This window comes from Suricata suricatta, chromosome 2 (genome assembly GCF_006229205.1).
Source record: "Suricata suricatta isolate VVHF042 chromosome 2, meerkat_22Aug2017_6uvM2_HiC, whole genome shotgun sequence".
In the NCBI taxonomy this organism is placed as follows: Eukaryota; Metazoa; Chordata; class Mammalia; order Carnivora; family Herpestidae; genus Suricata; species Suricata suricatta.
This window is the reverse complement of record NC_043701.1, coordinates 132,721,391-132,738,871: the sequence shown is the minus strand read 5'-3', so window position 1 is coordinate 132,738,871 and position 17,481 is coordinate 132,721,391. Positions and strand designations below refer to the sequence as shown.

Below are 17,481 nucleotides of genomic sequence, written 5' to 3'. Positions count from 1 at the left end.
CTGGGCAACACAATTTTGTTCTAGGCAAGAAACTAAAAATGAAAGGTTTAAGCCATACTTTGAGATACCGGTGGACCCTTACAATAACTAACTTCCCAGGAGTTGTTATGTTAGCTGTGAATCCAGAAAAATCAACAGAAATAGTAACTGTTCCGTTCAAGGAGCTATTATAACTTGATATAGAGGGTCCTACTATAATTTTACAGTCAGAGGACAATGCCCCACTTCCATTTAAGTCGATTTTAAAAATCAGAGCCAAACCAAGAGGCAAGAAGCTAGTCCAATGCATCGGCCATGAGTCGTCAAGCTGGTGAAACTCCGCTCTACGTTCCCAGAGGAGAGGGGGCCGTGTACTCACTCTCTGGCTGGAAGACGAAGCCGTAGGCCCAGACTATCAGCAGGGTGCACCCGACACTGCAGGCAATCAGCTGCCAGGGCTCATACTTAGTACAGTGTCCATTCACGTAATTCTTGGCCTTCGTGGAATACACTTCCAAGATCTCAAGGTAGGGCTCAAAAGCCTTCTGGAAATACAAGGGGAAAAAAAGGAACATGACATTCAGAGAGAGAACGGAAGTCTGTTCTCCAGCCCTCATTTTCCAAGGGCAAAGCCATTCGTGACCCGGCCCCACCCCCGCCACACTCTGATCATGCTCTACGGTCCTCAAAGCTCTGCTTGCCAGTCAGGTGGACTTTGACAAGGGCTTTGACCTTCTGCCTCGGCTATAAAATAAAAGGTTCCCAGCTGCATCGTTTCAGCCCTAACACTTCACTCTGACTACAGCGTTTATGGTCCCACTCTCTTAACTCAAAACGAATCTGCGCAATATGAAGGGCCTTCTCTTCCCCTCTACTTTATTTGAATCTCTCCCACCTGCCAACCCGGGGGGGTGGACAGGCCGTTCCTGTAAAAGGCCAGACAGGAACCAGTTCGGACATCACAGGTCAGCCAGGTTCGGCTGCAACTGCCCCGTTCTGCTGTGGCAGCACCGCCACGGCCCCGGAGCGTGGGGAACGAGGGACCACGGCTGTGGTCCAGCAAGAGATCATCACAGATGCTAAAACTGTAATTGCAGATCCTTCCACAGGTCACAAAAGCTTCTCTTTGTAAAAACAATGTAAAAAATGTAAAATATCATTCTTAGCTCACGGCTGTACCCAGACAGACAGCGGGCCCGATGTGGCCCACAGGCCAGTCTGCCAATCTCTGCTCTCAACCCCAACTTGACTACAAAAGTCTTTGTTATGACTTAAAAAATTTTTTAAATGTTTATTTATTTACTTTGAGAAAGAGAGAGAGAGGGAAGGAGGGAATCCCAAGCAGGCTCTGTGCTGTCAGCATGGAGCCTGACGCGGGACTCAATCCCACAAACTGTGAGATCATGACCTGAGCCAAAATCAAGAGTCAGACGTTTAACTAACAGAGCCACCCAGGTGCCCCTTCACTACAAAACGCTTCAACTCTTATCATTATGTGTAATCCTCACAATATCTGGCACATGCAAGAATAAAGTCCTCTCATCTGAAATTTTACCAGACTGTCCCACTCATGAGAATTCATCTCTCCCACTACATTCTCCTCAAGTAGTCACTTGTGACTCTACACAGAGCTTATCACCTGTGCCCTGCAGTCAGTCTACTCATCTGTTTTTATCTCCCTGACTAGTGGCTGGGTCCTTGAAGGCTGGTCAGATCTTAATCACATTTATAAGTTAATATCAGTTACTTGTATAACTGTACAAAACAAGCTCATCTGATAGCTTGTTACTGATTCACTTATTCCAACATTTGCAAAACATCACCAGTATTTAAGGCATGAAGCTGGGGCAGCATTACGGTAACCATCACAAGTTCCTGCCTTCGCTAGGCCTACAATTGAATGGGAAAGAGGTGTGTGTGTGTGTGTGTGTGTGTGTGTGTGTGTGTGTACACACGTGTGCACAAACATACGGAGGCTGACATATACATGAACAAATAATTCAAACTTGTTAGGATCAACACTTCAAAAAGGATGTAAGTGCTAAGACAGATCACCAAGGAAGGCCTATCTAACTCTGCCTGAGGGGAGGTAGAGACAATGTGGTTAAAAGGGTTTAAAAGAACTATCAGAAACTTGGCAGAAAAGTTAAAAGAAATAAAAGAAATAAAAGTCATACAAGGAAGAGAGAACAGCAGCTGCAAATGCATTAAAAAAAAAAAAGTCTATGAATGGCAAAAACATTCGGCAGGGTAAGAGCAGAGATGGGGACAGGGACCTATCTGTCTCAGCAGGTCTAGGTCCCCGACACAGAGCAGAGTGCCTAGCACACAGGGCACACTCCGTAACACTTGGATGGTGGCTGACCCTGACCAAGGGCATGAGTGAACACGTCAGTTGGAGCACGGAGGCTGGGAGCAGTACACTAGGTCCAGATTAGAAATGGTCTTAAAAAACCGAAACCAAAACCATGTAGGCCAGGACTATAAATTGACAGGCAGCTTTTGTAAAGTGATTTGTCGGTGTCCATTCACATTTTAGACATGGCTTCATTTTGACCCGGATATTCCCCTTTTCTGTATCTACATACTCACACGTGTGTACAAAGAGACAGGTTCAAGGACATTCACTTCAGTATTCTTTGTAACGATAAAATATAATACCGCAAAAGTCCATTCATGGAGGAATGTCTAAATCATATATAATACACACACTTTATGTATTCACACGATGCAGCATTTAAAAAAAGATCTAAATAAACCACATTAAAAAATTTCCAGAACATAATGTTGAGTGAAAAAAAAGGCAAACAGCAGAATAGCAGCAAACAAAGGGAGGGCAATTTTTTATTTTAAACAACTTGATGGGAGTTGAAGGGAAGGAAGACAGAGGTCAGAGACACAACTTTTAGCTCAGAGGATTGCTGAAGCAGTCTAGGGGGGAAACAAACTGGTTTGCAGTCCGACACTGGGGCTGAAAAGCAGCACAGATTTAAAAACACTTTCTGGAGGGAGTACAAACAGGGTTTGCTAATTTCACAGATGTAGAAGTATGGTGTGGGAAGAATACAGGTAGTTCCAAATCTTCAAGTTCACGTTTGAGAGAACTGGGTAAGTGGTGCCACCATTAACCATGGTAGACTAGAAAAGAAAGGGGCACTGAAGAAGGTGAAGATGTTTAGATAAAGACCATGACACTCGTCTGAATCAAGCTCCTGGTGGAGAGCTCCATGCAATGTTCTAGCAAGAGCATGAAAGCTCAGAAGGAGGACAGGTGCTCAACAAATGTTTACTGAAAACACTTCGATCCTTGGCAATTAGATTTCGGTATAAGGTCATTAACATCAGGCAAGTGCCGGGTTCCCTAGAGGGCTATCCACGGAAACAGCCCTGCAGAGTTCCCGGCCACTCCCCAGAGCCCACTGTTGATATCAACAACCTCAACCTCAATCAATACAGCAGTGACCATGCCGGTCGGGACCTGGGGAAGACCAGAGGGCTCTACCATCAGCCAAGGTGTGACATGATTTCCATCACTATAAAGAAATCTTCTAGTGTTATGGCTATGATCTCACCAGATGGTCAAATTGTTATATGGGACACCTGGCTGGCTTATGTGGAAGTGCCTGCAACTCTTTTAGGGTTGTGAGTTCAAGCCCCACATCGGGCGTGGGTCCTACTTTAAAAATAATATGTAAATAGATCAATAGTATGTATGAATGGGATGATGGAAGAAATAATCATGCAGATCAGCTCTTCTTCTGGTGATACTAGTTGCTAATTAACCTAGAAAACAGAGGTTACCTATGTCGAAAGATGCCTGTAGATATTATCAACTGTTTACAGCACTGAACAAAGAGTAATATAATTAGCATTAGGGAGAGAGCGAAGAACTGGCAAATGTAAACTATGTCAATTTTTAAAAAGCCTATGAAGATGTGAAGGCATTTCTTGCTAATATTCATAAAATTACATTCAGTAAGAATATATGTTCTTGCTAACTGTTATAAGAAGATACTGAGAGTCCTTAAATTCCAAGTCCTTAAACACATCTCCTTAGAAGAGACAGATTTCTATACTCTTCCCCAAAGACAGAACGATACTGTATTTGGATAGGTCCCAGTGAACTCTGTGAGTAGGCAACTAGATGGTCACAGAAATTACATCTCCTGGCCTCAGTCCAAGGTCCTTCTAGGTTACTACAAACAACCCAGGCTCAGTCCCCAATGAATAAACACCTCACAGCACTAGGGGCTCTGTGGGCTAAGGCACGGTATCTCCTTGGAAAAAAAAGACGAAGCAGCTCCTTGGGGCCTTGCAAACAGCACAAACCCCAGGCTGGATCCTGATGCAACACTCCAGCCCTAGGGAAGAACACGATCTAAATGCTGAAGGGAACTTGAGAGATAAAGCCCACATCTGCACTTTATGGAACAGGAGCCCCAAAGTGAAACAGCATGTCTGAGCCCACCTGGGCAGGCTCCTCAGGACCCAAGCCTCCTGACTCAGTATTCAGTACTCCTTCTCCTGACTCCGTATTTAGTACTCCTTCGGTTCTTCCTTCTAAGTGTTCATGGACAGAGGCTCTTTTAGCACACCACCCTCCCTCCAGGGCTGTCCCTGGGGTTTCCTTCTCCTAATTTATGCTCCTGGCAGAAGTCTACCTTGGATGTACTACACAGTTCATAACAAACTAAAATTGTACGCATGGGCCATGACTACGGATTATAATTACTCTTTCCCACTGTGCCTTTTTGCTTACAGAAATACATTTTTTGGTCTATATACACCTGTGTATATATTAATGGTTACAATACTCAAGCTTTTCTTTCGACTTAACCTACACATCGTCTTTGGAAACACAGGAGCCTTGAACAGTCACCCATGAAGGCCCCTAGCTGTGCAACGCCAGGCCCCATGCTGTGCCTCGCTTGGTATCTGGAGAAAGGGACACAGAGTAACAGTCACAGAATAAATAGTTTCTGCGTCTATGTATATCTGGGGGGCGGGAGGGGTGCGTTTATCTCCAACCCCTAACAGAACAAGGGTTGGGCTGAAAACTCCACAAGTAGAGTACTCCTTCATTTTTACAGTCTGTCATCAAGTTGGGAATGTCTTCCTCTAGAGGACAAGAACAGAACAAAATACTTCGCCCACCGAATATATATAAAATGGTGACAAAGAATACCGTACTTCTTTGTAAAGTATAATACTAAAGAAGAAAAGATAAACCTTAGTAGTAGGAAGACTCAAAATATTCACTATTTTAAGAAGCTGCTGTCAAATTAAGGGCAGGTAAACTACTCAGCCTTTCTCTTCTTCCTCATTCCCTTTCCAATTGAATGGTTTAGGTCTTAGCTGAGGTCTAGAAGACATTGAAATAGAACTCAACAATCCTAACTATTGCTGGACAAAAAGCAGCTGCAAGAGTTCACGGGCGTTTGGTGGCCTACGATTCCCGAACATATTGAACTCTTCCAACCCCCAAATCACTTCAAGGGAGCGAGACACTTTCAGAAAAGTAACACAACAGGGGAAATCTACAAATTCTGAAATTTTGGGGCATGTTACTCGTTAGACTGTGGGGCTGCAAACTTTTCTGATACAGATGCACAGGACCGTATTATATGACAATCTATTTTACGACACCACAGCAACAGAAAGATATGGAACCAAAACAAAAGTTTCCAGAATAATACACCTAACACCTCATTACCTGTAATGCACTTTTTTTTTTTACTGTTTTTATTTATTTTAGAGAGAGAGAGAGACAGCATGAGCAGGGGAGGGTCAGAGAGAGAGGGAGACACAGAATCAGAAGCAGGCTCCAGGCTCTGAGCTGACAGCACAGAGCCTGATGTGGGGCTCAAACCCACGAACCGTGATATCATGACCCGAGCCGAAGTCAGCTGCTTAACCTACTGAGCCATCAAGGCGCCCTTCTACTTTCTTTTTTTAAATGTTTGACCCCTTGAATGGATTCTGCATCCCTCTAAGTGGATCGTGACACTCAGGTTTAGAAGCAGTGCCTCCCAGGGACTGTATTCCTGGCTTCTTTAGTTAGAGAAGGCGGCTGTGTGATGCAGTGAAGGGCGTTAACACAGAGGGACGGCGCACCCAGGCTATCACAGTGCTCTTCACACTGATGACTTATTCTCCACACACTTCTGTGAGGCCAGGATTACAATGTGCTGAAACAACAGTCAGAGATGCAGAAGTGACTTCCTTAGTGGTACCAGCCCATGGCGAATCGATTTGCAACAACTGCTCGCTCTTTTGGTCCCTAAATGACTTCAAGAGAACAGGATTCCACCAGCAAATTCCCACCGTGGCACTACCCACACCCCTTCCCCCCGAAAAACTCCTTGGAGAACGAGTACGGCACTTCATCGACCTCCAGGGAGGCCGTGGTATTTTTTCCACAGCAACTTTCTTCACTGCCGATTTATACCAGGAGAAACATTCTAGAAATGAATGTGACTGGGAAGGACAAGCCATCTGGCAGACATCGCCAGCCCCACCTCGGACTGCGCTTCCCTCCTCAGAGCAAATGCAAATCGCAACAATCCTCTCTCCAGCACCTCACGGGGTGAACCGTCTATACTGGCTGTGTTCCAGAGCACGGGCATCTGGGCTGTGGCGGCCCCTAGAACTGCCTCCCACACACCCCCACCCCGACCTTAAGAGGAAGCTTCTGGGCACCGCGACCACCGCTACAACTTCCCCCCGCTCGGCAGTAACTTTGCGAGTACCTACCATACACGTGGTGCTATTCTAGAAGGATCAGAGATCACCTGTCTGCTTCCCTTAAAACTTTCTCTCCCCTTCCAAACTCAAAGGTTAAGTGACCACCTGATCATAGAGGGAATAAAATTAAGAGATGGCTAAAGGGGCCACGACAAACATGCAGAGGGAACGGTGAAGCTCGTAAGCGCATTAACTTACTTGTAGAGAACACTTAGTAATATTCATATAACTTAAAAATCTTCAATGGCTTCCATATTGTTTTATTTGTACTTCATAATCTCACAAGGGTTCGAGGTTAAAAATGAACTGCTGCCAGGCTGCTGGGGTGGCTCAGTTGGTGAAATGTCCGACTCTTGATTTCGGCTCAGGTCATGATCTCATGGGTTCATGAGAACGAACCCAGTACTGGGCTCTGTGCTGACAGTGTGTAGCCTGCTTGGGATTCACTCTCTCCCTGCCCCTCCCCAACTCATGCACGAGTGTGAGTTCACACCTTCTCACGCTCTCAAAAATAAACATTTTTAAAAATTAAAAAAGATACCAGAATAAACAGTTTCACTGCCTAGCTGGTGAAAAGCAAAATCAGAACCATTAGGTTTGGGGCGTCTGGGTGGCTCAGTTGGTTAAGCAGCCAACTTTGGTTCAGGTCATGATCACACAGTTCGTGGGTTCGAGCCCCACGTCAGGCACTGTGCTGACAGCTCAGAGCCTGGAGCCTGCTTCCAATTCTGTGTCTCCCTCTCTGTTTTCCTCACCCCTACTCATGCTCTGTCTCTCTCAAAAATAAATAAACATTAAAAAACTTTTTTTTAAAAAAAGAAAGCTTAGGTTTGCCCTACAGCAAAGTATGAAGTAGCAGAGTCAGAGCTAAAACACAGGACTTCACACTCAGAGCTGAATTCCAAGATGTCTGGAACCATCCATCTCTTAGGCCTCCGCAACATTACACGCATCTCAAAGTTCGTGGGAGGAGTTGGGCCTAAAAGAAGAGCCCTCAAGAAAACCAAAGCGCTGTGAGACCCGGCAGAGGAAGCAACACGTTGACGTTGATCTAAAGCACGCTCCCCTTCCGGCTCCTCCTACATCAAAGAAAATTGGGCTAAAGATCAAAGAAAAACGTGCCCACTGACAGACTGACGGGTTCTACTAATAATTTCCAAACTGCCACAGCAACACAGATTCCTTGCCAAAGAAAATGTGGCAATCGTGTCCTGTTGATTATTACCCAGCACAGAGTCGGCTAAGGTTTTCTGGTCAAAGACGAAGCGCCCAGGAGCTAGTTTCCCAGAGTCCTGTGCCTCCAGCTCTAACGACACATGTCTGATTCAAGCTTCCCCTCTGACCTTGAAGGCCAGCTAACACCATTAACATTTCTAAGGGCGGGCCTAAAGATGGAGGCTATAAGATAATCACTAGTCACGCCCCACGTGAGGGTCCTGGGCCCACTCTGTGATTGGTCAATGTTCTAAATGTTGTGATTGGCTCCCACTAAAAGTATCGATGTATGGTTAAAGTTACTGCCAGTATTGATGGGGGGGTAGGGATTGGATCCCTTTGCCTGTGTCACCATTTCCTGTAACGCCCCCTCCCTAAAAGAGCCCCTGCCCCCCCCCCCATGTTCAGGGCTTGCTCTCCGCACAAATCCACTGCGCTGGTAGTCTGTGAGCCCGAGTTTAGGCAGCCCGAGTTTAGGCTTGGCCAGCCTAAACTCGTAAATAAAGCCCTTTGCTCTTGCATGCGTGACTCGGTCTCCCTGGTAGTCTCTGGTTTTGGGGATGATATTGGAAACTTGGGTATTATACAGTTATGCCCTGCACCTCTCAAAATGCCTGCTTGTGTACTTGAGGGCTGCTGGCCACAAGCAGACCAGGGTTCGAGTGTGAGCCCATCACCGGCAGGAGGAGAAACGCACTGGTGATGCCTCACAGTATCACAGTGGAGGCACTGTGGAATCGGGATTCTGGGAAGGCCACTTTTCTGCAAAAGGTTCACCTTCCTATCACAGCACAGTGACTTCTTTGCATTTCTAGTACGCCAGATATCCTGTATGCCTCCGTTTGGGCCATTTCTCACGAGTCGGTCGGGGCCACTGCACTGGCCAACTGCACGGAGCTAATCTATCCCAGCAGCAAAGTACCCCACAGCTTTCCCCTGAGATGCTCTTATGGCACCCAGCGCAGATCAGAACACAGACAACCTAAGTTTTGTGTCCTACACCACCTTGACCATGGTAGGAACCCAACAACAATTATTTATTCCCCTGAAGTGAAGTGATTGCAATCCTGCATCTACTCAGGACTGCTCTCTAAGACCCCAGGGAGGATTCCGCCGCCCCCTCCCACATCTCTCCCATGGACTTAAACCTGCACAGCAGAACGGCCGGTACTTGTAACCAGACTGCACGCGCCAGCACCGTTCTGACCGACTCACAAGATACATCATCTCACGGACCACCAGGGCCGACAGGTTAAAGACCGTCCTTCACAATGAAGACACTGAATGAAGCCCGAAGGTCCCAGGGCTTCTCCACCCCCTTCTTTTGTAGAAGACTCACTCAATAATTGACTTTACATATTGCCGAGACTCAGTCACCATTGGTAACTCTCCATCTCTTAGAGGAGGGTAGAAGACATCCCTAAGCACTCCTGAAAGTGTTGGTCGGGGCCCAGCCCCGGCAATCCACAAGACCACCTCCCTGGTCCTGGCTAAGAACTATTCGTAAGCCAAATACTAGTGAAAATCAAAACCTCCCACCCTGCAATGCTACAGAAGAAAAGGGACTATTTTTTCCTCTTCCTTCTACTTTCTTTACATGTAATACAACTACACACTTCACCACTCAATAGTTTTTCCAGAAGAGCCAGAAATCCAAGCTTTAAAGCAGAAACGGGTCACTGAGGAAAAGAAAAACCTGTTTTACCCCATTCACCCTTGCCTTAATGTCTACGATCAGACGGCACTCTAAAGCCCAGGACTAAGGTTACAGAGTGATGTCAAAGTACAGTAGACCCCAAAGAGTTAATGGAGTCATTGTACTCCACTTCTGCCCTAAAAACACAGAAAACAAAGCTAATTAAGTGGTGCTCTTTCATATCATATTCCACAGAACTTCAAAGCAGCAAAGTAAACAGGTAAGAAACACTATTGTTTTTACAGGCTTTAAAAGGCTTTGTTTATCAGCAAAACCAGATCACAAGCCCAAAAGAAAAACTCCCTTGGGTCATTAAAGAAGAACTGACCAATGAAACCAAACAAATGTTTGAAGGGACTGAATCATCATTTCTTAGTAGGTAAAGAGCAAACCACACACTTTCTCCCAAATTCCACTATGTGAAACAAGGGACCGAGTACCTGAGAAGTTCACCTCAGCAAGCTAACCAGTCCACGTTTTCCCTTCCTGCCACAAATCAGGAGTCACAGGTACATGCCTGGTACTATTCCACAAACGTCTCCCAGGTCTAACTGCTCTACACGTAGCCCTAGAATATTCAGGCAGAGCACCGGTATTACCATCACTGAGACACAATCTTGGCCTCAGAAAGGAGACTCATCTGCAATGTTCTCAAGCCATTAGAAGTGTATTCATGGAAAATCAAAGCTTCTGAGCTCGTAAAAGCTGACAGCCGTACACACTGCCAAATGGGTGCATCAATTTTTGACTTATTTATTTGTGGTTGATCAGGACAAGGCATCAAGTGAAGAAGGGTATGGATTCTGTCAACTAAGGATTCTCAGCCCCTGGCTTCTACAATGCATCAAGAAAGGCACCCCAGGGAGCTTAAGCTAGGAGAGAATGCTAAAGCGCAGAAAAGCAAGCTCAGTAAGCAGAGGAATAGGCTGAGGGATGTTGAGGTGTGAGCAGTTACGGGTTTCCTTGCTAAATAGATTCTCACCCAAAGGCCAGGTGGTAAGATGTGGGTAGAAGGTACTACTCAAACTTGACAGCCTTAAGTCCCAGTTTCTCATGGTAAGTAGCTGAATGCACACATACACAGAAGTCACCTTCAAAGTACAAAAGGGGTTCACTATCCTCTAAGAACTGACACTCATCACAACTTCCGTGGGCTCACAGAGCGGGCGTTACTAGTGTTCTACAGGCCCCTGGTGGCCTGGGAGGTCTGGGACGGGGATCAAAGGCTTCTACTCTAATCTTAGCTCTGCGTGGCCTCGGCAACATCGCTGAGCCCCGATGCAGCTGGATTTTGCTCATCTGCCCAAACAGATGCCATTGCTGTAATTCAACAAAACATTCCCTGGGCAGAAAAGATACCCATCTATCTACTCACAGGGCTGCTGCGAGTATTCAGTGTGGTTCGGTAATAAAGCAACAGCAGATAATAAACAGTAAGTAGCTGAGGAATCTGCGTCTCCGAGAAGAAACATCCCCCCTTTTCAGTAAGCAGCAATGACAAGTAACCTCTGCAATGTCCCGAGCCAAGTCCCACAGGCAAAGCTGGGAGAGGCTCTACGTGGTTGGATTCCCATGCCTATATTATGTTTTCTTACAGAGGATGGTAATAAAATACCGACTAGTGAGCTGTTCCTCAATTTAATAGGACAGATGTTACATCAACTCTCAACCTTCAACTATCTAATTCAATCAGAAGGTTACAAGTGTCCTTTTACTTACAGAACAAGATTAAACCGGTTACCCATTTGTTTACAGATCATAAGGCTGATTTCAGGCATCTGGACAGATGATATTTGATGTGCTGTGCGTATGCGTCTTGGGAAAGCAGCTGAAATCACAAGTGTAATCACAAGGGCCGGGTAGTAGCATCTTGGGCCTTCGTCCGCCCTGGCCGCAATGCAGCCGGCCAAGGAGCTAGTCCCCCGTGGCATCCTTGTATTTGTCCTCCAGTCCTTCCTATTAGGGTCGGAAAATGATTTTCTATTTGCCTCGACTGTCTCAGCACCAGTAAGACTGAAACTCAAGGCAAGACTGATATATCCCTTTTTAGATCCATCTGTCAAAATGCATTTCAAAGGAGTTCATTTAACTGCCTTCAGAAAAAGGTTCCAGAAAAGAAGGTCTCCCCAATATGGAGCACAAAGTATAAACCTACTATAGCAGCCACTCAGATTCCAAAGAGTTCCAGGGCACTGTAATTTTACCTTCAAATTAACTGCTACAAATGGGGTTTTACAAATCTAAACCTCTGCCCTTAATAGAAAATTCTGTTCTCCTTCTGTCAAATGTTTATTAATAGTGATAGACGAGATCAATAAGAATGCAGAAGGCTTTTGCTCTCCGGGGAAGTTACAGAAAAGGGTGGGCATTTCACACTTTAAAAGTGCCTAATTGAGGCGCCTAGGTGGCTCAGTCGGTTAAGCGTCCGACTTCGGCTCGGGTCAGGATCTCATGGTCCGTTGGTTCGAGCCCTGCGTCGGGCTGGGTGCTGACAGCTCAGAGCCTGGAGCCTGCTTCAGACTCTGTGTCTCCCTCTCTCTCTGCTCACTCTCTCTCTCTCAAAATAAAATAAACACATAAAAAATAAAATAAAATAAAAGTGCCTAACCTACTTCAGGAAAGGGTTTCCCATGCTGTCTCCCACAGGTGGTGTGCAGGTAACGGAAATTTAAGATTTGCGGCTAGACGGCAAAATGTAAAACTTACATATTAAGAAATCCTTGTGGGAATATAAATCGGATGATCACTTGGGAAACCTGTCTGGCAGTGTGCCTCATGACCTGGCAAGTCTACGTTTACCAAAAGACATGTTTAAGCATGTCAAAATGTCATTCGAAACAGCCAAATCCAGAAACATAGATGTTCATCAACGACAGACTGAATAAACGGTGGTATCGTGTACAGCCATGACTTTTAACACTATTGCTACATAAGGGGATGGTTGGCTCTCACAGATTCAGCCAAAAGGATACTCACAAAATAAAAAACATACTCCTGTATGTTTCCATTTATACAGCGTTCAAACATCAGTGAAACTTATCTACGGTGAGAAGAATGACGACCTATGGCAGGTACCAAACGCGAGGGAACCTGCTGGGATGTTGGCCAGTCTGTGGACCTGCGCCGTGAGCACGGCACACTCATTTGCAAACACACCTGACCGGTACGAGGAAGATTTGTGCCCTTTACTGTATGCAGGTTGTACCTCAAAAACACCTTTATTTAATGCTTTTGTTTCTAAAGTTTATTTTGAGAGAGAGAGGGAGAGAAAGCGTGCACGAGTGGGGTAGGGGCAGAGAGAGAAGGAAGTAGAAAATGCTAAGCAGGCTCTGTGCTGTCAGCGCTGAACCCAACATGGACCTCAAACTCAAGAACTGTGAAATCATGACCTGAGGCAAGATCAAGAGTCAGGTGCTTAACCAACTGAGCCACCCAGGAGCCCCAAAACTCTACTTTTATTAATTTTTTTAATGTTTATTTATTTTTGAGAGATAGAGAGATAGAGCACGAATGAGGGAGGGGCAGAGACACACACACACACACACACACACACACAGAATCCAAAGCAGGCTCCAGGCTCTGAGCTAGCTGTCAGCACAGAGCCTGATGCAGGGCTCGAACCCACAAATCATGAGATCATGACCGAGTCGAAGTTGTAAGTGAACTGACGTAAGCTTAATTGACTGAGCCACCCAGGTGCCCTTTTTCTTTTCAAATTCAATTTTTTTTAAATTCAAAAGTGCTTTACCCACTTCATGGGATAATAGGACACATACATAACAACGTGCCAGGAGAACGGACTGGGGGAAGACTGCTGAGCAGTTTCTGCCTATACAGCAGGCAGGCCATTCCTCCGAACATTTACGATCTGCCCATTTCAGGACAAAAAGCTCACGCAGCTGTATTATATGAACTCAAAAAGCACTAATAGATAAAAAGCACAACTTCCTAGGTAAGATATAACAATTTTAAATCGATATGGACCCAGTAACAAAATCTCAAAATACATACAGCAAAATCTAATAGAACTACAAGGAGAAACAGATAATTGATAAAGCATAAGCCTGGAAGAGGCACCCACAAAACAGGAACTCCAAATAGTCAATACACAATGAAAAAAGGACACTTACCCTCACTAGTAATCAGAGGAATGAACATGGAAATTAGATTTCACCCCTACCAGATTGGCAAAAAATAAAAAGCCTTGTAAACACCAGGTCTGTCATGCTGTGTAGGAACAAGAACTCTCGTGTACCCTTGGTAGGAAGATAAACTGTTGCAACTTCTGAAAGGTCTGCCATTATCTAGCCAAGTCACAATGGATCAGTTCTACTGCGAGGACTAAATTCCAGAGAAATCTACACTTCTGACCCCTATCACATACAAGAAAGTTCCTAACAGTGACGTTCAAAGAAACCTCAAATTGCAAGTCACCTAAGTGCCCACCATCATGGAACAGATCATCTGTGGCAGTCATACAATGAAATACTATTCAGCAGTGAAAACCAAGGACCTAAAACCAATAACCTGCATGTATCAACATGGATAAATCTCACAAACACTAAGCAACATAGCAAAATCACTGAAAAATACATATAAATCAATTTATAGCAAGTTAAAAAACAAACAAAACTAAAGTTAGGAAATGTAAACATGGATGGTAACACTTTCTTTCTTTCTTTCTTTCTTTTTTTAACACAGCAAGAGAATAATTATTCCAAAACTCAGGAGAGTTCTCCCTAGAGGGGTGGAAAGGAGATGTCATCAGGGATTGGAGGTAAATGTTCTAAAGGTTTTTTTTCTTAATGTTTATTTATTTTTGAGAGAGAAAGAGAGTGAGCGTGAGTGGGGGAGGGTCAGAGAGAGAGTGGGACAGAGGATCAAAGCGGGTTATGCGCTGACAGCACAGAGCCCAGACACGGGGCTTAAACTCAGGAAACTGTGAGATCATGACCTGAGCTGAAGTCGGCCACTTAACCGACTGAGCCACCCAGGCACCCCGAATGTTCTATTTTTTTAGCCTGGGAGACAGATGTTATGACTGCTTCATTACTCTTTAAAATGTAGCTGTGTGCTTTATACAGTCTTGTGTATGTATACTAAGTTCCACGTGAGAACATCTTCAACTAAAAAGCAGGGCAGGCCCTTCTTCCTGCCTTTCCTCTTCCTACCTAAGAAAATGTGAACTTGAGAACTCAAGCTCAGCACAGCGATCCTGGACTAGGAGGGGACACACCGTGCAGGGGACCTCCTCAAAGACCTAGGAAGGGCCACATCCACCAGGAACTGTCTACTCCGGGCTCCTCTTACTTTAGAGAAATCTATTTCTGTCTTTTAAAAATCTCTTTCTCTAGTTTTTCTCTCAGAAATAGCCAAACCTAACCCAATGGAGGTGCTCAGTGATCTGACAAATGACAACCTTTCTAACGATTCAAGCTGTCCGACACTGGAAAGAGCTCCCTGAGAAAGCAGCCCGCACCCACCCCTGGCAGGACACTGGGGGAAGGATTTCCACCCCGCAAGGGAGGCCGGACTGCAGGATTTCTAAAGGCCCTTGAGGCAATTAAGATTCTGAGGCTACCTCTGGAAGAAAGCAGCTCCGGCCTTGCCAAAGCTGTGGCGACACTTTGCCTCTGAATCTATCCTTCTGTTATCGGTGAGAACATTCCTTTTCCAGAACATTCCATGTCCCATCCATTCTGCCAGACTCTGCTAACAAGCTGTCTTCTCGCTGCACCTTTCAAAACTAACTTGCCCTCAACTTTAGCACACTGGCTATCTTCCCTTGCCTCCTCCACACCCTCAACCCAACCTTCTCACCTCTGTGGGCCTCGCAGGGCTGCCCTCGTGGAGTAAATCACCCAGGCCCCCTTTTCGGTTGGGGGGTTGGCCCCACAAAAGGCTCTAGTCTGAGGTATTCATTCCCCTCGACTCCCTCCCTGCCGGGCTACGGGCTGGCAGTGGTGACATTCCTACAGACCACTCTCTGACAGCTAATCTCTTACGGTTCCAGACACTACTGTATCTCTGCCCCTTCAGGCCTCACAATGATAACGGCCTTTGGCCCTGAGGTGTTTCACCAACCCCTGCCCATCCTCCTCAACTCTGCCCGGTTTGTAAACAGTCCTCTCATCTCAGCCCCACTACTGGGGCCTCCAGGAGATAACTGACGTCTCCAACCAGCGACTCAAGCCCGTACTAGTCCACCTGCCCGTATGCCTCCTACTTCCTCTCACCTCAAGGCATCGTTTTTCTCCCAGGAACTCTGTTCTGTATGTTTCCACATACAGACTGATTCACTATGAATCAATTTCCTGAAGAAAATTCTTAATCCCAGGATGACTGTCAACTGTGCCGCCAATGTGTACAAACACAACTCTGGGCAAAGCCTAGTTAGGAAAGCCAACATTGCTGAAAGTTCCTGACACTCAGACGGCAAATCCACGCCAAAATACTGGGATCTGAGGGTTTTTTCTATTTATAAGCCCTCCTTCCTTTAGACCCACAGCTGGAGAAATGATCAAACTTGTTATGAAAATGCTTTAAGATTGCGACAAAACCAAATACAGAGAGGGGCGTTCCAATGGTCAACAAAACCTTAAAGGCCCTACCAGTCCCCACGGATACTCCCTTCCTTCTGGACAAGCCTACAAATAAGACACCAGATTCAAATGCTACAAATGAGCTTTCAGTGTTGACTTTTCGGTTTATTGCTCAAATCCTATCTGACATTCAGAAAGAAAGCATGCCTGAGAAAGATTCAAGGTTCAAAGATAAAGCTCTAAGGTCTGGAAACATTCCACCTGAACCCAAAACCCAAAACTGGGACAGGCTTACTGGTTCCAGATCAAGGGAGTGCTGCAAAAATATTGCAAAGGGAAGCAGTTCTTAAAAATTTTACTGTGTTACAGATTATGCTGGATATCCTCCAGTATACATATTCCAGAGCAGGACTTCATCCCTGGGCAAAATCACCCTGAGTGACACTGGAACAGGCCCAGTAAAGCTAAGACAAGCCTCAGTCCCCTACCTGTATGCTTCCCAGATGCCATGGTCTATGGTAAGGAACCCTAGGCCAGGGTTTCTCAACCCAAGCACTACAGACATTTCAGGCCAGATCATTCTTGATGGTAGACAACTGTGAGCATTGTAGGGCCTTTAGTCGCATCCCTGGTTGTAGCACTCAAGCCTGACAACCAAAAATGTCCCCAGCTGTTGCCAAACGTTGCTGTGGGGCACAATCACACGTGGCTGAGAGCCTTGGCCCCAGATAAACTATCACTCGAACTCCGCCAGAATTACCACGCTGCATATGATTCACCGGATGGGAAAAGAGAAAAGCCACCTAAGGAGTAGATTTAGCTCCATAAACTATGCTTTCCCTAAAAGCCAGAAGTATCTAACAACTTGCAAAGCGATACCATTCCCTGGCACTAGGAAGGAGGAGAATATGGATGACAAGAATGGTTGCCAACGTGGAGAAAAAAAATGCTAAAAAAAAATCTCTGGACCTGAAATCTTTTTTTTAATGTTTTTAATGTTTTATTTATTTTTGAGATAAAGAGAGACAGCGTGAGCAGGGGAGGGTCAGAGAGAGAGAGGGAGACACAGAATCCGAAGCAGGGTCCAGGCTCTAAGCTAGCTGTCAGTACAGAGCCTGACGCGGGGCTCAAACCTATGAACCGTGAGATCGTGACCTGAGCTGAAGCCAGGCGCTCAACCAACTGAGCCACCCAAGCGTCCCATGGACCTGAAATACTTCTGAAAGCATTGCAAGTGTCAGATACTTGCTTCCAAAGTGCTCCCTTAGAGGGCACAGCTATCTTACTCACCCCACCCCCCCCCCC

General features: G+C 45.6%; 1 protein-coding gene across 2 annotated transcripts in view; it reads right to left on the bottom strand.

Annotated features, from left to right (window-relative positions):
- SGPL1 (sphingosine-1-phosphate lyase 1) overlaps positions 1–17,481 on the bottom strand; it is a 52,805-nt gene that overhangs the window by 31,962 nt on the left and 3,362 nt on the right. For both annotated transcript variants that reach the window (XM_029931830.1, XM_029931829.1), the window contains exon 3: positions 359–524. In XM_029931830.1, the coding sequence (XP_029787690.1) occupies positions 359–524 (166 nt within the window). The remainder of the gene's footprint in view (positions 1–358; positions 525–17,481) is intronic.